General features: G+C 36.7%; 1 protein-coding gene across 2 annotated transcripts in view; it reads right to left on the bottom strand.

Moving 5' to 3' along the window:
* LOC131051857 (RAP domain-containing protein, chloroplastic) overlaps positions 1-26,009 on the bottom strand; it is a 59,564-nt gene extending 33,555 nt beyond the window's left edge. The window contains exons 1-3 of one of the 2 annotated variants that reach the window (XR_009107212.2): positions 23,247-26,009; positions 23,002-23,084; positions 2,379-2,453 (exon numbers count right to left, since the gene is read on the bottom strand). Coding sequence is in view for 1 of the 2 variants with exons in the window: in XM_057986460.2 (XP_057842443.2) it covers positions 23,002-23,084; positions 23,247-25,215 (2,052 nt within the window). In the remaining variant the exon portion in view is untranslated. The remainder of the gene's footprint in view (positions 1-2,378; positions 2,454-23,001; positions 23,085-23,246) is intronic. The other variant, XM_057986460.2, reaches the window with a different exon arrangement.
* Between the last annotated feature and the right edge of the window lie 692 nt (positions 26,010-26,701).

Genomic DNA, 26,701 nt, shown 5'->3' with positions numbered 1-26,701 from the left:
TGTAGACCAAATCCTCAGCTTTCTTTACACCCAAACGATTACGTTTGACTGAGTAGATGGAGTATGTACTCCAATTCCGCTCAAATGAAGAAGAGCTTGCAACCTATTAAAAGTTAAAACATAATTAGATATTTATAAATTCTACAATAAAAATATGATAGCATCAAATGGAATTGGAATACTATAAAAATAAAAAATAAAAAATAAAAAATAAAAAAGATACATACTTGTGAGAGAAGTTTAATTGGAAGAGGTTGCAAGTGAACGGAGCCTTGACCATGTACATACCACCACTCATCAGCATCCATCACATATCTAGCATGAAGAGCTACAATATCATGATATTTTGTGCATACAAATTGGCCAAACTCCCTCAAGACAACATTTCTCGTCTCCTAATCTTGATATATCTTTTTAAAAGAAGCCCTATAGCCAAAAGCAACCTCTACATCTTTGTATGATGGTATGCTCCTCGGTCTTGCAAGCATCTCTGCACTATAAAACTTTGGCGTCAAGGCAAATGCTAATAGATGTGAGGGGGTGGTCATTTTGTTCCAAAGGTCAACAAAATTTTTTGCACAACTTTGAAAAATATTTTTGTTGGGTCATTTACTTCTCTTTGTATTACTTATCTTGTTTTCTCCACCATGCAATCATAAATTTCACCTAAACATGGGCAATCAGTATCAGCATACCTAATCATGCTCATTCACCCAAACATGGGTGATCAATATCAGCGTACCTAAAAATGCTCATGATGGGCTCGGTGAAATTCAAAACATATTCCACATTATCCCACCATTTTTCATCAAGGATCAATGCTCTTACTTTTTGAGCTCTTCATGTGTTGGACTGCTTCCATACACTCCACAATCTGTTGATGACCATAGAACTCAAGGCCTCTCACACCTTCACAAGTCATCTTAAGACGAGCGTGTGAGATGCAAATCATGTTTCAGCAACCTAACATGACATAGAAAATACACATCATATATCAACTATAAAAAATAAAAAATAAAAAATTAAGAAATAAAATTTAAATTAGTAATTACCTTCAACAACTCCAGCTTGGAGAAGGTCCTAAAAATGGCTTGTGACAAATGATTATTACTCACAAACATTTGAATCTTCTCGCCCTCCATGTACACTTGTTTCACCCAATCAATTTGTGTGCCAATCTTTTACATGATTAAGTTGAGTGAGTGGAGTGCACATGGTGTCCAGAAGATGTGACCATATCTAGCCTCCACTATAGTCCCAGCTGCTCTACAATTTTTAGCATTGTCCGTTATGACTTGGACAATATTTTCAGGCCCCACCATGTCAATGCATTCTATGAGGATATTGGCAATGAAACTTGCATCTTTCACTTGCCCCTCACAATCCACCCCTTTCAAAAACATTGTCCCTTTAAGGAACACTGCTATAACATTGATCAATGGCCTATTTTTACAATCTTTCCATCCATCAAAAGCGATGGACACATTGTTTCCGGCCATGTATCTTTGATGACTCTCACCTGTGACTCTACGGATGCTTTCTCCTTTACCAATAAGGTGGTTCACACCTTTTCATACCCTGGACAAACATAATCAAAAGGTGTATTGCAAAGGGTATGCACCATGTCTCGAGAGTAAGGCGATCTAACAATGTTGAAAGGAAGCCCATTGCCATAAATGCAACGCCCAATGCTATGATTGGCAATCTCTCTCATTTCATTTTTCAAGACAATATCCAATGAGCCTCTTTTTCGTGAAACCACAACATTCTCTAGTGTAGCAGGTGGAGGTATTGGCATGAAAGGATGTGGGCCAGCCGGTCTTGTGGAGTCAGTACTACTAGAAGGCCTCTTCAAACTTGACTTGGCAAGAGGATGATCAGTCTTTGCTTTGCCACTTCTCCTATCAGCTTCCTCTTGTTCTCTAATATATTCCAAAACTAGAGCTTTTGACAGCCCCTTGCCATCTGATCCCAAACAAAATTTTATTCCACGTCTGGGGATGAAGCAAAGGTGACCTTTCACTCGATAGTATGAGCTGGTATACTCAGTACCACAATGGTTACACAATCGAAGAAAACTCCCACCACCAAATATTTGTTTGATCATTGTTGTATAATGCCAAAGTGGTGAATCTAGATCAATTTTAAAGGGGTTATTTTGAGTTCGGACCTAGGCAACTGAACTAGAGTTTGCATTTGCACTTCTAGCCATTATGTATGATTATATGAATAATGCACCTAAAATAAAAAGAGAAAACACAACATTATTGAAAAAAATTGGCATCATAACCCCATACTATGGATATAAAGTGTTAAAAATATATGACTTCTTTAAAAAAAAAATTAAAAAACTTGAAAAAAAATTCACATTCACTCACCTTTGATGGCTAAATCTTCCTTCTCCAATGATTCCTACACCTATGATGCATGTCTCACACCTCTGTAGCCTTCACCTTCGAAGAAAAATGCAAAAAGCTTCAAAACCTGCTTGTAGAGAAAAAAACTTCAAAGATGCAAATAAAATGAGTTGAATGATTGTTTAGATGAATGAAATGCATCATAGGGGTGAAATTAGGGTTTACTGGAAAAATTATTAAAAAAAGTGTTTTTTATTAAAAATGGGCACTTTTTGACCTGTGGGCCTGTTTTTGGGAACCTACGGGCCTTGGTCCATCTGGGTCTGCCCGAATCCACCTTGGGTTCACCCCAGGTGCGATCCAGGCGGTTGGACCCACACAAGACCCAGCTATCTAGGTCACACCCGAGGTGAACCCAAGGTCGGACCAAGCTCTGCTCCGAACAAGAATCGAACTCGGCTCTGGATAGGAGAATCCAAAAAAGAAAAAAAATTATTTTGGGTTTTATATTTTTTTCCTCAAAAAAATATTTGTATGGTTTTATAATTTTTTCCAAAAAAAATTATTTCTGGGTTTTTATAATTTTTTGTCTTTAAAAAAAATTATTTGTTGGGTTTATAATTTTTTCCCCTTAAAATGTTATTTTTGGTTTTTTTATATTTTGTAATTTGCGAAGTTGGTTGTTCGCGTGGGATTTTGTAATTTTGGGTTTATAATTTTTTCCAAAAATATGTGGTATCTTGCAATTTGTTTTGGGTCGTGCCTGGAGATGTTGGGGTGAACATCTGCAAACATGGTATCTTGCAATCTATTTTGGAGTTGCTAGATGCAAAAGTTTTTGCAGTTTTTGCTAAAATCATGTATGTTGCTCTTTGGAGGGTTTGCCGATTTTTCCTCAAAATCGTGGTTTCAGTTTGAGAAGTTGTTCTCAGTATCCCTGGCTACAAGGAGGGACAATTTTGTTTCTCAACATCAGGTTGGACGGATTTTGGTTCTTGGTCATTAACATTTTGCAGCAGCAAAGTAATCTGAGCAGGTTAATTAATGAAGGGCAGTCAAGCCCTACCATAAACCATTTTAGGGGCGGCAGCCTTCTTTCCGTTTGTGATCAAAGACCTGCAGATTGTCTTTTGTAGGGTAGTTCATACGATGACCATTAAGGAAGGGTATTAAAATAATGTAATGCTCTATAATGGTCATCTTGTTTAGTTTAATTAGATTCTATTTTCATCTTCAGCTAACGATTGTTTCATATAGAAACATCGTCTAGTAATTTGTTATAAATAGAGTCTTTCGTCTCTATTGTAATTATCGGTTTAAGAAATTAACATTGTAACATAAAAAGCATTAGGTTGCATGCTCTAATTTTTCATTGCACAACTAAAAACAAGAATAAGAAGTTGCGAATCTGTCATGTTTGTACATTGGGACATTTTTAGATTGAGGGAGCTTACTCTAACAATTTGAAGAGAGGTTCTACCTAAGATGATGTCTTTCAATTTTGTACCAAAAGAACAAATTTGAACATTATCATAGTTTATCATTTGGTCCAAGTACAACATCATCTAATTCACAACATTCACAATAGAACACAAACATACGCACCCATATGCGTTTTCCACCACCTTTGGAACTCACAGCTAGTCACTATGTACCAAAGTAGAAATAGCCAATGTACACCTTTCAAGATTAGGTTAAGTTATCAACCTTATCCTTCTTGCTCTTGCTCTTGTCAGACTACCATGCACTAATAGTTGATCTCATCTACTTGCTATGTGTTAAAGGGGATGATCTAGTGATCTTCAAACATTGCTCCCTATCATTGGATTTGGATGTCAATTGACCTTTAGCAGCAGAAAACAATATGATGATTGTGGAAACAAAATGTAACCCGAATAACTGCAAGTGGCGTGTAAGAAAAACGATTGTGAACTATGTATATAACAAATATTTCATACAATTTGTGCTTGTAGTATACACATACTACAATACAAGTAAATGAAACATAGAATGAAACCCAAAGGCTAGAAATACTACACCACGCCCCACCGCTCCTTTTGTCATGGAAAGATATGCCCTATGGCAACCACCTCCTCAACCTAAAGCACATTATTATTACCAAACAAACCCCTAAGATTTCTTTCCAATGATGGAAAATGCACTCCCTGGCTAATTTCCAATCATTGCCAAGATTTGTGAAAACAAGATCCACAAGAAAATGGAATAGTGTAATCACTACCAATTGAAGACACCCCTGAAAGTAACTTGCAAACTAGCTAATACACTACCAAAATCTCCAAAATAAGCTCATAGGATACTAAACTCACTCTACAACTATTCAATGACATTCTCTAAATGCTAAAAAGAGGATGAAGCTAAGCCAACTCCCTCAACTGCTAAGGCTCATGCATCTTGAACCACCTCCATACTTGAACTAATCAAACAGAAAGAGTTGAAGAATCCATAGACAAACTTCTACATTCAAGAGATAGCAAGCTAGATCAGAGATTAAATCTCCACAAATCGCTGCTTTTGAGAAACAACCATCCACTAAAGCCTATTCACCCAAGTTGACTTTAACAAAACATAGCAAGGCTAGACCATGGCAAGCAAAAATACATTGCAAATGGCAATCCATGATGCATCCACAACAATTGCACCCCCTTACAATGCATCAATAGCTGACTTTCCATTACACATCAAGCTCCCAACTAAGCTATGAACAAATAAACAAAGCCACAACCCTCCAACAACCTCCTTTCCAGTGATAGGAAGAAACTATTGTTGTCATCCTTAATAACACTATAAAACCCAACTATCTCCTTACACAATGTCATTAAGGCTTTGTGCAAAGCCCAATCAAAACTCTAAACTGTGTGTACACCACAATATTGAGAATTCATAGATACGCATTGTTGCAACCAATTCCCTATGTTCTAATGATGCCAATATGGCATGATTCAAATATCCTTGCTTCGCATATTTATGACTTAACAATGATCATGTGGTTTATCCACTAATGGTGCTTCAAGATCATTCCATGTATGAAATATGACTCAAGGCCTAATTAACCCCTTTGTTGGCTAAGCAATAAGAAACAACAGCAAGATATCATTTACAATGTTCATGTTTGATCACATCAAACTGAGTTAACATTTTTACCTCTTGCTCATACCTATCCATTCTCTAGCTCAAGTTCTTACCCTTAATTATCACATTGATCACTAGTAAGGAATCACCTACCACTATCAACATAAAGAACTTGAGATAAGACACTACTCTTAAGCTTGATTCAAAGTTTCCCATTATGTTTCACTATTCATTCAAAAACAATAGAAGAAAGATCCCCCATACATCAGATCTTCTTTTGAATTTCAAATCACAAACCCAAATCTTGCTATACCAAGGTTCCATCTCACCATTGCATCAAAGTTTTATTTGGCATACCCTTCCAAAGGAGGATACCAAAATTATTTTCCTCTACTAGATAAATTCATGTCAAACTTCTTTTCCATGAATGGGTAACAATGGAATGGGATGCTATTTTTAAGACTAAGAAGGCATGATAGGAAATGAAAGGCTCTAAGAAAAATGTGGAACATGGTAAAAATGAGCAAGCTCCAATGGATTTAATAAAACTTGAGGTAATATTTCATAGGTTATAGACTTTTATGGAAGAATTGTGTATATAGATAGAGAAAAAATTAAAGAAGTGTATAAATTACATTCCTTAGAAATGGCTTCTTCATAACCATATTTAAGCACTAGAGCATGGAAATAAGGCTCCCCAAGAAAGACATTGGCTAATGAGGAATATGTTGGTGTTGTTTATAACTAGGTAAGAGGGTTCGGATTGCCTTAAGGCAACATCCGAACCCATATAGGACTGGGTCCTATCCTAAAAGGGTAACGTGTCCCCAAAGACAGGACCAGCCCCATATCTCCACACCACACTAAATATGTACCACACCACAATAAATCAAATTGGCGCCAAAATGCATTAAGGCCGACTTGGAGTTATATGGGTTAAAAGCTCATATAAATAAAGATCAAATGCAAACTCAAATCATTCATTTTCAATTCATCATGCGATCAGCGAAATAGCTCTGCAACTAAAGGTGCGAAATATAGAAGAGGACTGTGCAAAATATAGAAGAGGACTGTGCGAATTAGTTCAAGAAGATAGAAGGCATTTGGTATTCCTTGATGCAGACTTGGTGTAATTAGAAGGGCAGATCTGATATGTTAAAAGGGAGCAGATCTGAAGAGTCAAGCTAAGTATTGTATTGATGCAATTAAGATTAAATACATAATCTGACCTGTGGGTCTTTAGTGCTGGGTTTTTCCTCCTTGGAGGTTTTCCCAGGGTATTTGTGTTGGTCTCTTGCTCTCTTGTTTTCATTCTTGCATTTACTTGATTAAGGTTACTTAATGTTAGCAAATAATTAAATGCTACAAATCTGATTACTGAACTAGGTCACAAATTTAACAGTTGGCACCCAAATTTATTGTGTCCAATTATGCTTGAATCCTAACCCCCTTAAACATTTTTGGGTTTGTTATCTCCATCATAGATAACTGATCTAAGATGATTCATAGTAGGTCTCCCTTGGTTTAAGTTTGCACAAGTGTCCTCCCTCTTAATCCCCCATGTGCCTACCCGAGTCATAAGTTACAAGATCTCAAAGGTTCTAATTGTGTAGGTTTTGTTCAATTTTCAAGGATAGTGCTCATGTCAATGTTTCGGAGTTTCACTTCCTAGTATGCCTTTCCTCACAAGTCTGCCTTTTTCCTTTGTCCTTGTCAAGATATTGGACTTTCCAATCTGTGCATACCTTTCTCCCCACCTTCACCTCCTTTTCCTGTCAAAACTTCGGAGTTATTAACTACATGGCAAGGATAACTATGGGAAATTTTTAGTCTATTTGTCATTGATGTCAAATTATGTACACATTTCTGTTATATCAGGATGAAATGTTCAGATGGTTGAATCACAATTGTATTGGAATAAAATAAACTATTTGAAAGATCAGAAGTCACTGTTAGAAGACAAGATGACTGTGTTACCTGATGATTGAAATATATATCAAATCTCCTAGCCATATCGTAAGTGTATTTCGAATAGTCTATGCTTGGTTTCTTCACTCAATCAGTTTTATATGGTAGATGGGTTCTTATCAACAGTCATCGGTACAGGCGGAATGTTTTTGTTTAATGCAAAACATTGAAATCATGCTATATTCAGATCGCATTCTTTTAATGAGACAACGTGGAAGAGTATTGTTTTGAAAATTATTCTCTATCACTGTCAATGTATTTATAAACCTTGGAATAGAATTTGTCGGTTTAGCTAACAAGACACGGTGGCAAGTGGTTGGGCGGTGAGCTGTCAGTTATTTTTGATAGTTATAACGTCCCAAACTTATGATAGTTATATTGGCAACTTCTATATATTCACTTGCCTTTTGATTGGAAATTTGGTGAGTGAAGTGCTGAAATATAACAAGCAATATTTTTATACTCAAGAAGTTTTGGGAAAGAGAGTTAATTTTCTGCGTGATGAATATGCTTTCAGAAGAAACTTAATGCTGTCATGAATTAGAAGGTATTGTTTTGCTGTGAAAAGTTTCATTGGTGTTCAGCACTATAGAAGATTTCAAAGAATGTTTTGTACTTCATCAGTGGTTCGGATTAAAGAATTCTGCACGACAAAAGGTTGTTGATAAAGACTGTGGCATATACGTCTGGATATTGTTGATTATATTTTATTTCAGATATTCACATACCATAAAACAATAGCAGTTTTGTTTTCAGACTTGGTTTTATTATCAATATCTTCAAAATATTATCTGATATTGTAACAGTGACAGTTGTTTTCTGAGTTTAACTTTCAGATCATAGCATGTGAGAAACAGCAGTGCTGAGAGAAGTTATTTGCAGATCCTTATTTGTTTTCAGATATACAGAAACACACTAATTTTCAGTATTGATTTCAGCACATTATCTTGCAGTTATACAAAGACTATTGACATTAAGACTTGTTATATGTAGTACATTTTTTTTCTGTCTTAAAGCTTCAGATTGTTGGAGTTGACTTGTATAATTGATCTGAAAATAAACATACCTTGTGACTGAGTTGTTTCTGGAGTTAGCGCTCTAAGTTTCTGGAGTTGCTGCTCTAAGTTTCTTGAGTTGGTGCTCAAGTCATTGTATTGTGTACTTGGAGGGTTGGTGCTCTCATTAGAACTTTGATTGAGTTGGTGCTCAAAGATTGTAAGTGATTTAACTGTGAGCGTGGATTAGGATGGTAGATCCTAGCAGCATTTCACCGCGGTTTTCCCAAATTGGGTTTCCACATAAAATCCGGTCCATTCTCTCTTGTGTGGTTGAGTTGATATTGTTTTCCTTATCGTTTTCTTCCAGACTGCAAACTAAAGGTTAACAAGTTTAAAAGTTATTGAACTTAAAAAGGATTGTATAAACTACTATGTTACCCCGAGTTTCCGGGACAGGGACGGGGACGGCAGGGGATGGCGGGACGAGTTTCCGGGATGGCAAATTTTTTTGCCAATTTTGGGGATGGCGGGGGGATGGCAAAGGGGATGGCTATATAAAATATAGGGAAAATTTTAAATATATAGTGAAATTTTAAATGTTCATATGAAAAATAGATAAAGCATGTATATATACATTATAATATTATATTCATATGAAAACATGGATAAAGCAAGTATATGTACATTATAGAACCTTAACATACCACATTTGTGTTCAGATCATTGTCAATACTCAATATGCATTCATAATTGAAATACATTGTCAATATGCCAACACTTGTTTGCATGTAGTTCACTGTTTATTTCTGGTTGAAGGATATTTTGATAGTCTTCCATTTCTATTATGACCTACAACCGCTTCTTTATGCACTACAAAGTTTTGGATGTTTGTGAAATTCTATACCAAGCTGTTATTCATATTTTTGAGTGCTTTTGGCTATGATTCAGACCTGTTTACCTTTCATAATTGTGAAAAGTCCAATATTGCAGACCTACAACCACTTTTTTACGCACTACCGCGTTCTAAGTGTCTGTGAAATTTATTACCGGGTTGCTGCTCATTATTTCTCAGTGCTTTTGGAAGTGATTCAGACATGTTTACCCATCATATTAATGAAAATCCAATTTTATAGACCTATAATAAAATAAAAAAATGTTTTTTTGAGCATTTGAGTCTTTTTTTGTTTTTTAAATGTGCTGGGAAAAGGGGGACGGTTGGCCGTCCCCGGGACAGGGGGACGTCCCCTTTGAGAGTCACTGCCGTCCCCAAGTTTCTGGGACGTTTCCCACAAAGTTTGCAATTTTGGGGACGGCGGGGGGCCGTCCCCAAGTCCCCGGTACAGGGACGGGGGATTTTAACCCGGGGACGCGTCCCCGGGTTAAGTTGATAAACTACTGATTCACCCCCCACAACCCCCCCCCCCCCCCCCCTCTCAGTAGTAGTTTGTGTTCTACAATGGGAAGAGACAACACACATTAGAAAGGGAAAAGAATGGACCAAGGTTGAACAAGGGATTAATAAACCGATTAAAACACACGTGAAAGCAAAACACTAAAACAAGTGCAAAACATCTAGCAAATTTTGTCTTCCCCTTCATTCACATGCGCTATCCAATGCATGTGCATATCTTAAGTGTTTGAAACTTTGTGTCTTCATATTATATTGTGCATACCTACACAATGTGAAACAATCACCCTTGAAAACTTCCAAACATGCTAATATGTGGAAGGGCAAACTTTCAACAAAAACTACCCCCCTCCTTTCTTTGTGATGCACACCCAACTCTATGATTGCAAACTTTGAACTTGAAAATTTCTATTCTTCCTCTATTTGGTGCATTCTGATCTAGACTTGAACAATTTTTTAACATTCAAAAATTCGCCTGTAATAAACCTGCTCAATCTGACCTTATATTTCCATCCAAAACTATAACTCAACTGCTTAATTATATCCTTTGTGGTGTTAAGTGAACAGTTTTAGATATGCTCTTTTGCCATATTTTCTAATTGAATGATTTCATATGAAGAATGCAGTAATTAAAAAGTTGACAGAAACAAGGCTCAAATTGTAATTTTCATGCCAATGAAATTAACAGCAGAAGTAAATAATTTATTGACCTTTCTTTCTGAAAAAGACAGGCCGAAGCTAGCAATATAGTTCCCCAATCAATTACAGCAATACATAATAGGAGAATTTTGCTCAACAAGAAACGGTAGGTTGCACCTTATGCTCTCCAGACTCAGCAGCTCTCTCCAATGCATGGACCAAAATACAAACTATTGTATTTGCACAGCAACAACAGTAATGGATTGATTAGAGATTATAATGCTTGCGTTTAGAGTCGCTAGGCATTAAAGACCCTATCTCAGACCAAATCGACCTTGCAGGAAATTAATCAAACACAACTTGATTCAGGGACTGCAGTCTCTTATTTGGGATAGCCTTGGAAAGAAGACTCCCACTACGCACCAGACTGAAGAATCCACTCACGCCAGGAGAAATGACTGCTATGCCTGCAAATAAATTCCAGTCTGTTCATGCGAAAGCTGTGTGATGAAGTGGAAATCCCGACCTCTCTTACAAATTCTTCACACCACAGAAGATCTGATCAAGAATTGCCACAGAAAACACTGTGCCAAGACTCAGCAGTAGTTTCCCCCTCCACCAAAATTATTTATTACTTTATTTATTTATGATTTCATTGATACGTTAAGGAATATTATTATTATATTTTATTTGACTAAATTCATTGTGACAGGATCAGGGGCATGACAGACATGCATATAGATGGCAGAATTATGGCTATTTTTTTATTCTGTGAAACCATGAACTGCAGTTCCTCATTTTCTAGGAATGTGGTAAAATATGTCAAGGGAGCTATTGTTGAAAAATTATGAAAATGGTCTATATTCATTTAGTGAATTTTTACTCACCCTCTTGGACATGTCCATTCTAGTATTTCTACTCATCTTTTTGCATGCAGTGTGCTTTCTCTGCTTATTTTTCTAAGTTTACTATTTTAGCCGTATCCCGTATCATTGGGAAGTTCTTGCAATGTAAATTCTGGGTAAAATTCTCATCTGTTGGTTATATTTTGTGTTTATAAAAAATGTATAATTCTATTTGAGAGTTTGAATTTTGGCTGTGTGATAATATCCTCACTTATTGGGTTTGCAAGGTATTTGCCACTAAGCTTGGGTGCTTTATATATCATTGAAAAGCTTATTTAATGTACCCTATCATGGTAGTTCATCTTATGATGTCAAAGTTTTAGGAAGTAATAGGCAGCAAGTTTCAACTAAAGGAAGAGTTTTTGCTTCATTTGTTAAAGGATCAGTTCTAGGTACATAAGAAAACTTAGAGTGATCTATTATGTTCCATTAACAATCTTGTAGCAAGTATGATAGTTTGTAACTTGTATACCATTTTTTAATATCATATGCATATTGACAATGAACTATAACAGCAATTTGAATTATGTTTTGACATTGTCACATTTGCTAATTTGTTTGACTTTGACTCTCATGTGAATTCTCAATTTGACACAAATGTTATGTATTAAGGTATTATAATGTATATATGAATTCTTGATCAATGGTATCATATGAATATTTAAAATTTCCCTATATATTTTAAATTTTCCCTAATTGTTATATAGTCATCCCCTTTGCCATCACATGGCCATCCCCGAAAATGGCCCAAAAACTTGGGGTCTCGGAAACACGTCCTCACATCCCCTATCATCCCTGTCCTAGAAACTCAAGGTAACATGGTGTAAAAGCTATTGAACAACCCCACAGTAGTCCAAGGATCACTTGCAACCAAAGCAACCTTCCACATGAGAGAAACAATGGAAATGCTATGAAGCCAACGAATTCATTAGATACAAAATGAAATCAGTACAATATACAATGAATAAACACTTGTTATTAAGGCAACAATGAAATCTTGGAACATACTGAGCTCATGACAAGTGTCCTAATCCTATGATATGATGACAAAAGTAAATGACCTAAGTATGTGTTGACGTGTATTTTGTACACTATCAAACACAGAATAAAATACCTAAGGGTACCTTATCCTCTCTTGAATAAAGTCTCTGATTGCTGAAGATATCGCAAGAAAGGATCAATCAGGGTGACTCCAATGTTCTTGTATGTAGGGTCTCTACGTGTGGATAAGCTCTCTGTGGTACGATGTGATTTGCTGGAATCACAAGGGGACTTACATTCGATGATTGAACGTCTGATCTGCTTTGAATATTGCTGGAACACAGGCTCTTACTAACTTTGACTTGAAAAAAAGAAAAAAAGATGAGGGCGAGGAAAGGATCTAATCCTAACACTAAGAATGTAAGAGCAATGAATGATCTTTGATGGAATTCTAACTAAGTCTTGTTTTGACATCACAGGAACATCTCCACAAGGTTAGTGCGATCTTCGAAGGAAAGCTTTATGATGTTCAAATCATCACTGCAGTCATAGACACCATCAGGTTGATGCATATCAATGAAGAAGCGACAATTGAAGTTAAGCTTAAGCTGAATGATTCCAGTTGACTACGCAAGGCAAGTCTGCAATCAACAAACTGCTAGTAGTATGGATATACGAATTTCACCATCAATCAAGCACATTTCTTCCACTCATCTAATAACATGAAATCAAATATGAGAAGTATAAAGACCATGCAAATTGTCGAATCGACCCATAAATTTCACCATTTCTTCAATGAAGTTTTACAAGTATCTTACAACAACATCTTGGCAACAATCTTTGCCTTCTCTCTCTACTCTACTCTAATTGCTATTCTATCTACTAGCTAATCACCTTCTAACTACTCTCTATCTGTCTTCTAACTGCTTCCAACTATTTTCTTACTATCTAATTGCCTTTACAAAATGAAATGTCAGGGCTTATATAGTGCCCTCAATACAATTCGATGGCTTAGATCAATTCGAGATCAATGGCCAAGATTTTACAATGAAAACCCTAATTAGGGTTTGTTACAACCATTACATAACATTTAATGCTTGACCAATGAAATAATTGTATTGCTTGGACACATGTCCTCTCTGGAAAAATCGACCAATGGATAGCTGGGGTAGGTACATCGGAGTTTGTGCCACCTTCCATGAGTTAGGTACATTGAATCTGGAAATGCTGAGGTGGACCACACTGATTGGAGAAGTGATGACTAGGATGCCACCTCGTCTGACACTTGTATCTTGGTAAATATTCAACTTGATGTTGTTGAGAAGCTAGCTTTAATTAATTCATCCGGTACTATTTGCTTCTTCAACGAACCCTTGTTCTAACTTCTTGTGTCCTTGATGTGCAGGATGATTGATGTACCTCGCCTTGGAATGCTGGATTGGAAGAGGTCGCCCTTGATAACGTTAGTCCAAAGAAGGCCGTCCTTGTCGATGATTGGCTGGAGGAGGTCGCCCTTGTCCTTGCTAGGCTGGATCGAAGAAGGTCGTCCTTGTCCTTGCTTGACCGTCCTTGATCTGGCTTGATTGTCCTTGATGAGAGCCTTCCGACTTGTAGATCCTTCGAGCTCGGGAGTCGCCATCTTGATACCTACACAACATTTCAAAATTAGTAACATGTTTTGCAACGTGGAAATATAGACTAGAAAGAGGATTTAAGTTTTAAATTAGGAAACCTCATGATAAATCTTTGAATTATCATTTCCTAAATTTAACTAAGCCACTTGAAATTCAAAATTCAAAATTCAAAATTGAGACTAGGAGAATCTCGCCATACCTCCACTTGAGAACTAAATCTAAGAAAAGATGCAAAATTAAGCAAGTGTGCTAGGCAAAATGTGGATCGAAGTCTTCAAAATGTGCTTCTTCTATCAACTTCACCACCTCTAGCCTTCAACGCTTTGAGGAAAATTCGCTCCTTCTTTAGTCTTCAACTAAATTCGCTCCTCCTTAGACCAGATTTCGCACCTTGTTGTTCTTCTCCAAATCGCACTTGTGTGAGTGGATGAATGATGGATTAGAATCGCTCAACACACCTCCACTATATAGGCGCTTACCTCTTTATAATTGCCCATAGGCCGACTTTGAAAATAGGCCCCAAAAAAAACAAGTAAAATTTAATAAAAGAGGGGGGCCGACCTTGCAAAAACATTAAAATAGTATCCCTAAGCGCTCCACCTTTTAATTTTAATTAATTAATTAAAATACCTTTGTGATTAATTGTTTTCGATTGTTTAAAAGGCAAAATTAATTATTAAATGCCTTGTGCGCTATTTTCAAATGCCATTTTAATCAAATAATTCAAAGTTTTTTATCGAATTTTAACATTTAATGTATTTCAAAATTTATTGGCGCCAAAACATGGGAGATGTAAGGGATACAAACCACATCGCTCTGGTCCCTGGGAGAGGGACAGGAGCGCCTTAGCCACTTTGGATTAATTTTCACGTTCAAAGTTACTTCGCTTACGTCCAAACTGGGATCTTCATTCGTAACTTGGAGCTTGATCGATTCAATTTTTTGAAATGAATGCCTCCTAGACCATTTTCGCCCTGGTCCCTCGGTGAGGGACAGGAGCGAACATTGCTTTTCTTCTTCATCCTTGTCTCTTTAAATTGCCAAATCAACTTGCGAGGTAGGCAATGATCGCCTTGTTTGTTCTAAGCATGCCAATTTTGTCCTTCGCAAAGCGAACTTGATTTTTGGAGATTTTCGCCCTGGTCCTTGACTGAGGGACAGGAGCGAACTTTGTATTTTAGCTCAAATTTGTCAACTTTTAACATTAACTCCTTGTTCATCACCTTTCTAGTGACATTTCGGACCTTGCGTGACTTCGCCTTGATATAGTTTTTTGAAGGAAATGATTGTTTTAATGAATATCGCCCTGGTCCTTGTCTGAAGGACAGGAGCGAACTTTTGCTCCTTGTGCTAATCCTTGATCATATCGACCTCCAATTGTCTTCAAAGCGTAAAATAGTGTCTCTTACTCCTTATTGAACGTTTGAAACGGAAGTGGCGTCTCAAAATTGAGCATACTTGGACATTTCGCTCTGGTCCCTGGGAGAGGGACAGGAGCGACTTGGCCATTTCCATCAAATTCTCATGGTCTTTACAACTTTGCTCTTCTTCGAAGCGTTCCAAACATCATCTCCATCATGCGTCTTGGCTTGGACCCGACCAATCTTGAAGGAAAAGACTTGATATTCTATATTTCGCCCTGGTCCTTGACTGAAGGACAGGAGCGAACTTTCATTTGTAAGCTCATTCGTGTTTTGCCAACCTTCAAATTTGTCTTCAATGGATTTATTATGCTCCCCTTCACTCATCTTTGACATGAAACTCGCTTCAACTTGGTGGGAAATTTGTCTTAGGAGGAAATCGCTCTGGTCCCTGGGAGAGGGACAGGAGCGCCTAGGCAAATATGGGCTTACTTGGCGTCTTGCAATCTTCAAAATTATCTTCAATAGATTCGTTATGCTTTCCTTTGCTTGCCTCAAACTTAAAACTTTCTTCACCTTCGCCACAAACTTGTCTTTTAAGGAAATCGCTCTGGTCCCTGAGAGAGGGACAGGAGCTATCATTGAAATTCGCCCTGGTCCCTGACAGAGGGACAGGAGCGATTCTGACTTTTTGGGTAGATTTTCTCCATGATGGCACTTTCAAGTTATATTCAACTGATAAAACACACTTTCTTTGTTCTCCTCAAATCGTGAAATCATTAAAATCTTGCAAGGATAAAGCAATCTTGGATTTCAAGCTCCGGTCCTTCAATGAGGGACAGGAGCGATTTTGTCCTTCTGGCACATTTCCTTGTTTGCAAATTTCTTCAAATTATATTCAATGGACAAAAGATGCCCTCCTTGATATCTTCCAATCCAAAAATCGTCTTGGTCCTGCAAGGACAGTTGAATTTTAAGAAACAAGCTCCGGTCCTTCAGTGAGGGACAGGAGCGATTTTTGTCCTTGAGGGCAAATGTTCAACCTTTTATTGCAAACGACTAAACCCTGGCGCTCTATCATGTTGATTTCACCTTCCATCGCATCCTTGATGCTTCAGTTTGATCAAAATGAGGTCCAAAATGGTCTAAGTAAGCCATTTCGCCCTGGTCCCTGACTGAGGGACAGGAGCGATTTGACCTTAAACCCTAAAAAACTTGCCATTTTTGAATCTCAAAATCTTCAAAACCTCCAATTCGTGTTCAACTGCATCTCCTGGCGACCCTGCACAAGACAAATGAAAGAAGTCAATGACCAAGATGTATAAAATATCATTTTCGCCCTGGTCCCTGACAGAGGGACAGGAGCGATTTTACCTCTATAGGCCAAAATATCAAGAATTTAGGCTCTCAGTCACTTCACAAGGCATAATTAGGCTATTTCCAATGCCTGGGATCAATTATCAAAATTTCCAAAATTTGGTCAAAATCACTCAAACAAAATTTCAAAATTCCATCATCAACACTTAGGCAAAATTTGGACTTGCTTTCAAAATTCCGACTGAACCTAGACAGACTTACTTGACCCCCTGACAGATTTACCCTATTTCAAAATTGCATCCTACGGGAGGAAGCTCAACAATCACTCAAAATTGGACTGGATTCTGGCTTGAAAACATCAGAAGAAAAAACCCTAAGGCTTAACCCTAGTCCAGACAACTGACTTACTTATCCAAAACCCTAAAAAGTAGAGAGAAGAACAAGGCAAAACTGAGCAAAAAGAGAGGGTCCCCATTTTAATGGGGCGATGTGTGAAAAGGTCACAACAGTATGCAAGTGTGAATAGGACCTATTATGAAACTCGTTAGGTAATATACCATGTTCACATCAACAACGGGCAATAAGTTGATATCCTTCAAAAAATTTGCATTGATTACCATCGATGTCCACAAATTATCCCAATGAGTGTTTATCTACAAGTTTCTTCAATGAGAAATTCATGGGCACACATCATCATTCTTGTCACCTTTTAGATGTCTCTTATGTCATAGTCTTCTTCACATCATTAATATCTCATTACACCTTTAATTTGTGTTTTTCCAAGTCTCTATGACATGAATTACACTTTGAATCATCTCCCAAACCTTTGAAAGCTCATTCTCAAATTGTATCCTTCTTGAACTACCAATCTTTTTCTCCTCTCTGTATGGTCAAAATGGAGCTTGGATTACGAATGTTTTTGTTTCCAACATAGACACACAAGAGATAGTAGAGCAGGAAACATGCTCCATGACGATTTCATGATTTTTTGCTTCAAAAATGATGAGTAGACACATATGCATTAGTTAGAAACTTAGAAGTATTGGTGCAACTAACAACCATCCCAACTTCCTACTTAAAATGTGGAAGTTTGTTGATGTAATAATATATTATGTATATCACTCACAATACTTACTTGGGTGCAAGTTTTTAAAACTAGGTCATCAGTTTTTGAGGTTCGAATTTTCTCATCCTAAGTTGAATGCTTTACAATAGAGGGACAAAATTCTTCACCAGATATGGTATAGAGGTTTTACCTGTAATAGATAATAACAAGGCTGCTGATATTTTAATTCATACACAATACATGTTTCCTTCAAGTAAAACTAAGAAGCACATGTTGAACAAGATGGAGAGAGATGATTAGCATAAATAAAGATTTTCAAAGAACCCGGAGCTAATTGTGATTGTTATAATCCTGATGCAAACAAACTGTTAGAATTTCGGAATTGCATTTAAATGCCTAGGTACATATGCGGCACATCCAGATATTGAGCAAATTTATTCAGAAGAAAAGAAGTTCTTTTGGTCGGGTATGAAGAATGATATAGCTAAATTTGTGGAAAGGTACTTGGAATGTCTAAGAGCCAAAGCAAAGCATAAGAATTTGGGCACTAAGTTGTAAGATATATATATATATACCAGGCAGATGTGCTACGTTATATTGATCACTTGGTGGTTTACCTAAGAGAAAGAGAAGCAATGTTTTAAACAATAAATATATATATTAGCAAATGGTGCCCTTAAAATTGCAAGACGTGGAACAGATTATGCTATCATCAAGATTTACTAACATCACAAGCAACATGTAACTTTGTTGAGAGAAAGAGAGAGAAAACTAAGTATCGATGGTCCACATTGTGCACAAAATTAAGAGAGAAAGCAAAGGACAAGCATTTGGGCACTAAGTTGTATCAACATCCCAGGCAAATGTGCTAGGTAATAATGATGACTTGGTGGTTTACCTTAGAGAAAGAAGCAACGTGTTTACCAATAAAGATAAAATATTTTAAAATGGTACTCTTAAAATTGCAAGATAGTTTTGGAACAGATTATGCTATCATCAATATTTACTTAACATCGCAAGCAACATGTAACTTTGTTGAGAGAGATAGAGAGCTAGTATGGATGGTCCACACTGTGCACCAAATTATCCATTACCACTTGAATGGTCAATGATAGAGAGGATCAATATTCCCATTTTTAGGAAGTGTATTGCCACAAACATTGGGTGATCATTCAATGTCATCCTTCTATAATACAATATTACAAAGGTAGACCTACATTCATGCCATAATGTAGGCACTATTTGTTGATTGTAACTAGGGGTATAGGGGTTTGGATTGCCTTAAGGCAACATCCGAACCCCCTTTAGGACCGGGTCCTACACTAAAATAACGTGACCCTATCCTAATTCAATGCCACGCTAAATACACACCATCTAAACATTAGTGCCAAAAATAACAAGGAGGCTGACTTACAAAGAATAAAAGATGCATATAAGTAAATGACAATTTGCAAGTCAATCACAATCAAGTTCAATTACATCAAAAGGCGATTTAGCTCTGCTGTGCGAACTTAAGGAAGAGTGCGAACTTATTCAGCTTGGTGCAAAATTGTCCAAGGGGACATAGTAGATCTTGATGCAAATCATTGAAGCATACAAGGACAGATCTGATATGTGAAGATCAGATTTGAGCTAAGTATTGTACTTATATTTAGAGGAGAATATATAATCTGACCTGTGGGTCTTTCATGCTGGGTTTTTCCTCCTTGGAGGTTTTCCCAGGGTATGCTTGTTTGTCTTCTGTTCTATTTCTGATTTATGTTGGCTTACTAAATACTGCAAATCTGATTACAATCTAGGGCACAATTTTAATCTATGTTGGTTTCCTAAAATACTGCAAATCTGATTACAATCTAGGGCACAATTTAATCTATGTTGGTTTACTAAAATACTGCAAATCTGAATACAACCTAGGGCATAATCAATTATATAAATCTGGTTAACATACCTAGGGTTTAAAATAACACTATTAAATTATGAATCCCAAGCTACACAAAACTTTAATATTTTTGTGTCCACGAAAACACACCCAAGATACAGTAGCAGAACTTTCTAGAAACAACCACAACAGGTGAGCTAAGAGCTAGACAAGGAAGGCTTATAAGATATGTGAATATGCACTAATAAATTGTTTATTAATGATTTAGTTAAGTTGCACAAAGTAGCTGAGATGATAATATGGTGTTTTCCAAGAAGCAATGGATACAAAGCTAAAAGTAATGTGGCATATCATCTAAAGATAAATGACCAATGACATAGCGTAAATAAAATTTTAAAGACATGCTAAGGATGAAGTGATGGAACAATAAAGAAAACAAGGAGATTTTCCTTCGTTGGTTGAGTTGGCATATAAAAATTCCCTTCATGTAATATCATTTTTTCGGAAAATAATCTTCATGATCAATTTTTCATAAGCAGCGGTTTACAAGAACCCATCTATCATGAACTTGAATAACCCACTTGACACTCAATACATCCACATCATTGCTCACCAAGGTGAAGCACCAAGACCTCCCAAGAGGTCACCCATCCGGGCCATCCCTATGAATTCATGCGTAAGTGTACTCAGGCATGGATTCCCCTCACAATAAATCTTCTTTAGCTTTTGCTACCCCACTAGCAAAAACCTTGAACAGTTATTGTGCCTTATAAACTAATCGATCAAGAGCTCTCTAGTTCTTTTCAATCTTATGCATTTTGAGAATCAGTAGCATCTTAATATCATATCAATCTTCATGACTGTGTTTCATGAGTACTGATTCATTAGGATTCCTCTGAATATTCTAGTTGGCAGTCATTGCATCTAAGTGAGATGCCCACAATGGCAAAAATTCAACACTTTCTAGGAGGCTGCCCATCTCGGTGTGATTCAGGCTCAAGTGTACTTAACCATGGAGTTTTACCTACAATTAGACCTGCTTAGCTTGCTATCTCATTTGTTAAACCTTCATTCTTGGGAATGGTATCATTTAAGGCCTTATACAATAGTATATGATTACTTTGATATTGAACAGCTTGGAGGATAGACTTGGCTTTGGTCAAGAAGAAATAGAAAAGCAAGTTGCCTTAAGTGCAGAATCTTTAAAAGAGTTATGCACGTGCACTGTCCATAAAACCAAAGAGAATTACAGGTGACAGATAGGGGCTTTATAAGAGTGTAACATACAAAGACTCTTAAAAATACTTTGTAAAGAAACTGAATTGACCCCTGGACTTATTGCAGTTAGGTTAAGGTGGAAATTTTAACAGTAGCCTAAAGAAATATATTTTTCATCTTATATACATAATGCTTTATCCATTTCTGTTTAGAGAAAAACAGATACAAAAACTGTTATATTTCTTGTGATCAGTCTTCTTTTAAGAGTCTCCAAGTAGAATTTTCAGGGAAAGGCTAGCAGATATTAGAGTGCCAGCCTTGCAGATGCAGAACAGAGCTACAGATCAGATCAATCTGGTGGGACAAATATAGAACTAATTCAGCCACATATGAGCATGTAGAATTATGATGCATACACATTCCCATCTCTCTGAATGAAATCCCCGAGCCATGGCTTTTTGAAGGGCAGGAAAAATTGCTTTCCATTAAGCTGCAGTTGCAAGGCTTGGACTCCTAAGGCCCACTCCCAAGGCTGGCTTGGACTTGGCAAATTCATTTCACACAAAAAATGGACATCACGCAACTGCAGTTCTCACTTGCCTGTAGTGGGGACATGATATGAAATCCACTAATAATGCATAAAATAAAACAAACATTGCTTTAAATCTCTTATTAGCCCTGCCCTTCAGTAAAAGAGAGGATTTTGTACAGTGTCATTTTTCACAGTGATGAGTTGTTTGGCTGCTTTTTAGACCATTAAGTCCCAGCACCAAGATTCCCAAGTCTCAATGAGACTCCTAAATCTTGGCAAGTCTCTAGGAGTTGCAGTGACTTTTGGTGAGTGGATATATTTGGACTCTTATAGACCCAGTCGCAGCTTAGCCTCAGGAATTTCTGAGGTGACTTGAGAAGTCACACTATTATGAGATGTAGCAAAACACAGCTGACTGATATGTTTTGATTATATATTGTTTCATAATGGCTTGTGATACCATATGAAGGCCATGATCGTGAGATATATCACAATGTTTACTATTTTGTTCATTTTATTTGACTATAATAAAACAAGCCTGATAGCTTGTGAATGACTGCATGCACTCATTCGGTTTGGTTTTGAAAGATCGAATGATTCAGACATGAGTGAGTTATCAATCATTGTAAGAGACTTTGAAGCAAGGAAATTGTTAGCCTCACACTCATATGGCATATGGGCAATATATTTCCAATTTTAAGGTAGTCTGGATATTTTCATTGAGCACAGACTTCAGGCTGGAATATCCATTTATGGTGTCTAAAAGTCAATAAATTACAATTAATTAGAGTTGGAACCCTCCCAGCTGTACTTGAAGTCTCTACAACTCTTGGGGAATACAAATCAGATAAATTCATTTTGCTCAACAGTTCCCTTGCGTTTCAAAGCTTGTAATTAGAATTTGTTTTTCTAAGTTTCTTCTGTAATATGGAATCAGATTCGGTAATGCAACATCATCTCCAGCTTCAAATGATCAGAGATGGAATCCTGGTATTTCTTCCCCTCAACATCACAGTACCTGTATCAATTTCTAGAATTTTATCCAATAGCATCCATGTTTAGCCTGTAGACATCAAGTTAGAACCTGCAGCCTCCCCTCCTTACAATGAGAAGATAACGAATGGCACATGTAAAGCAGTTGAATTATGATCTTATGATTATGGGTCTTTGGTGTGTACAAAGTTATAGTTATGCAGTTTTGTTCAAGTATAGATAGCTTCCTTAAGAGCCAAGTTCAATAGCTATAGTATGATATGTTTCTGTAACACTGTGATGTTATCACGACAGTGAATTCAGCTTTTTCAATAGCTGACCATGCAAATTTTCCTTCCATGACATAAACAGTGACATTTATCCAAATAAAAATATAAAATCTGTGCATATTAAGTGACTTGTATATGGAGAGAGAAACAGGAAAAAGTTTAGTAGCAGGCTTCTAGACCATAAATCCAGACACATAAACTGTACATGTAAAAAGAAAAAACACAATACAGATTGGATATGGCCATGATTGATACAGAGGACCAGAAGCTTCTTTAGTTAGGAGTTTCTTGTACAGTTGTATTCAAAATATTAATAGTTGTATTCCCTAAAGATGTGCTTTTGCATATAATTCTGTCACAAGAGGAGAAGAAAGTATAAAACTCACATCTTGCCAGGGCAATGACACAACATGCCAACCAGCAGAAGCCAAGTAGCGCCGCTTCAGCATGGTATGACCAAGAGGAGTTACTGATATAAATGTAACAAATATGATACAATTATGTCAATCTTAAAGATTCCAAGACGTAATCAAGGCTTTGAAAAATGAATTTATTTTGTAATGCTAAAATTGATCTCAAAGAAAAAGTCTTGTGCTAATATTTAACAGTCTATCTCATATAAAGGACACACCTGTATTTCGTGAAAAGTGGGATGGACCATCAATCTCCAAACAAACCTTTTTGTTACTTATTACTGCATCCAGAATATAACCATCTACACAGTATTCTTGAACCCAATCAAAACCTGTGCTCACAAGGAGATGTGCTACTTCCTTCTGAAACAAGGAAGTTACTTTCTTATTAAACCTTTTTGATTTACAAGCTTCTGCAACTCTTTTCTCAAGCTCGGTCCCAATTGATAGTGCAAGATAAGGATATTCTAGCTTCAAACATTGATTTATCTGGTGCAGCTGTTGTGCAAACTTCACATCCTGATGGTAAAGCGGTGAAATTCTTTGGGATTCAAACTCAATCATTGAGCTCCAGATAAAAGAAAAGAAAGAACGTCCCATTTGGTTCAGAACCATGTATGACCATGCAACAACTGCTAGCTGGTCCCTTGTGAAGTCATCGAACAGAGGGCCCATCGAAACATGGAGATCCAAATTACTCTCAAGTGTTTCAGAACAATCATCAAGTTCCAAGTCTTCAATAGTCTCTGGAAAATCATTTTCATCTTTACTATGCAACGGATCATTCAAATCCATCTGTGGGATATTGGCCTCACAATTTAGTTCAAAATGATCTTGATCAGATTCACCACTTTTTGTAACGTCCATAGCATTTACTTTGGAGTCCATGCAATTGGCATTTTTAGTTTTCCCACTAACATAAATGGAGTCAAGTGAATCCAAAAAGGGATCTGCAGGATGGTACAGAACAGAAAATGACCATAGAAATTGTGCAAGTTCCTGTGGTCTAAAGGAACTTGCCATGCAGGATGCCCTATTTGACAATTCAGTGAACAGGTCTGGAGCAGAATGTTGCATGGATGCAAATGCACCTGCTAGATTGGCAACATTTTGTGTATTGAACTCCGACATTTTTGTCATGGCCACTTCTGCTATTCTATCCATCTCAGACCAGTAAATAGTTTCTCCACCAATTTTGGACAATGCCCAAGCAATATTGGATATGCCTTGAGCAGAGCAATGAGGCAAGGAGCCCATTGCAAGACTCACAAGCACAGCCATATCCCTCTGCCTTACGAACCCCAATCTATCACTCTTGCTCATACAAACCTTTTCCATGTTTTTGGCTATCCTGTGAAGAGCAGTTGCCATATTCAATGGATTCAAGGGAGAAGGACTTAAACCTTTGCTAACAGCTTCAATCACATCTGTCACTTCTATAAGAACATCCTGTGCAGTCGCTGCCTCTACCAAAGCATTATTCAAGGCAACCTCTTTCTTCCTGTTGGTTGGTCCTGAAATGGCTACAAGTTTTTCTCTGAAATCAAATTGCATTTTATCATGTTTTTCACTTATCTTTTCTATAGCAGCACTTTCTAATTGAGTATAAGAATCAGAATCAAAATCAAAATCATCATCGTCGTCATCTACTTCAAACTTATCTTTCTTTCTATTGACCGTCTTCTTCTTATTCTTTTGACTTTTTCGTTTCTTCTTCTTAGAAGGCAACAACTTTTCTACAGAGGATGAGCTAAATCCTCTGGCCTCAATGGCTTTAAAAGCCTTATTCCTAGCTCTTGTAACCCAATCCCTAATTTCTATATCTTCTTCTTCTTCTCTTACTGATGACTTGTACTTTGATCTCTGCCATGGAGATTTAAAGCCTAAGGGGTCAATCTCATTCAAAATTTCTCGTTCCCAATCAGAATCCACTTCCCCTTCCATTTCCTTCTCAGTTTCAAGATCGATGTGCCAATCAAAATCCACTTCGTCTTCCTTTTCCCTTTCCTTTTCCTTCCCAATATGAATTGCCGACATTCTCATTCTAATGCCATTGTCATTATCCTTCCATCTCAATGGCAGTGTTTTACCACCAAAATCAGAAGGCTTTGCTCTCACATAAAATGCATCGTTTCCCTTACCTTGCGAATGAAACTTGAATGCACACCGCACTGCCAATGCCTCCATCAAAAAACTACAATTATTTCTATTTGGTTGGTAAGCCCTTTTTCCCCGGCTGTGAGGATCGAACTCCTAGAATGGAGTCACTCTAAGGTTCCCAAACCACAGGTAGCCTTCAAAACTAAAATTGGAATAGAAGTGCTAAACTTCCGCCAAATCACTGCTAGACCACATAAAATATCACCAATTTACCCCCTAGACCACATAAATTCCCACCAGTTTACTGCTAGACCACAGCCCAACCAACACAAAAACACTAACATCACCAAACACTCCCGCTCTCATTGAAATAAGTTCTTGGACCCTTGAACCAAAGGCAAGTATTCTAAAATTAGAATACTTGTTTCGACTGCTACAAAAGGGTAGTGTTGTAATCCTTGTTTTTCCTCCTACTGTAAATTGAATTTACAGATTGTAGCACAGATTATTTCAAATAACGTTTAAACTGAGATACTGAATGAAATAATTAAAAAATTAGGAGACCTGAATTCCTTGCTGCAAAACGGTTTGGGAGATGATAAGCTTTAATTTCCTCAGCCAACTAATATTTGCTTTAAAGTATGCTGGGTAAATTTCTACACTCAGAGCTTCTCGTGGCACATCTGCCAAATATCTCCATACGATGGAATATCGATTACCAGACATTATTTGCGCTTAGCCTGTACACGAATGTGATTCTTAAAACGGATAAGGAGATTAAATATTTACATCAGTTCTAATGTATTTCGAAGAACATAATCATCTCACAGTGAGCTATCCACCGTTAAATTCACAAAAAATTCCTCGTCTTGAAAATTCAAACCCGTGCCTTTTGCGAAAAAATTATGTAAATAAATTTGAGAATTTCAGTGATAATTGGATATGAGTTTTTCTTATAATTATATAGAGAATTTTCAATAATAATTTAGATCATATTGGTAATATATTATTAAAACTGGTATAGATATCTTAATAATATTTATATAAAAAAATGGAATCATTTATTTACTTAAAAGTGTTTTTATTCTACTTTCAAAATGTTTTACTTGTTATATAGAGAGATAAATTTTATGTGCTTGTTTTGGAAATATTACGTTTATTATAAATTAAATCTTTTGATAGTAAAGAGTGTCAACTTCAAGATAAAAGATGAGAGTTATTTTAACATGCCATTACACTTCACTCGTAGAATGTCGCTTGCATTAATAAGGAAAATCATAGAGTCCAAACTAATATATAGAGAAGCATATAAAGTAAATTTTTCAATTTATAATAAGATAATTTGAAACATTTATATTTAACAGTGTAATTTGGCCACCTATACATTTTTTTAAAGATCTAGGCTCACTTCATCTTTGATACATTATAAAGTTCACAAGTTGTATATTCTTGCATGAATTTGGCTAATGGCATTATCATATATTGGTATCATTATCAATCATCCTCATGAATTTATCTTAATCCCTAGATATAGTATTCCCCATCTTGGATTAGATTTGAGGGAACATAACTA

This window comes from Cryptomeria japonica, chromosome 3, assembly GCF_030272615.1.
Source record: "Cryptomeria japonica chromosome 3, Sugi_1.0, whole genome shotgun sequence".
Taxonomy (NCBI): domain Eukaryota; kingdom Viridiplantae; phylum Streptophyta; class Pinopsida; order Cupressales; family Cupressaceae; genus Cryptomeria; species Cryptomeria japonica.
Note: the sequence above shows the minus strand (reverse complement) of the source record. Positions and strands in the feature narration are given on the sequence as shown.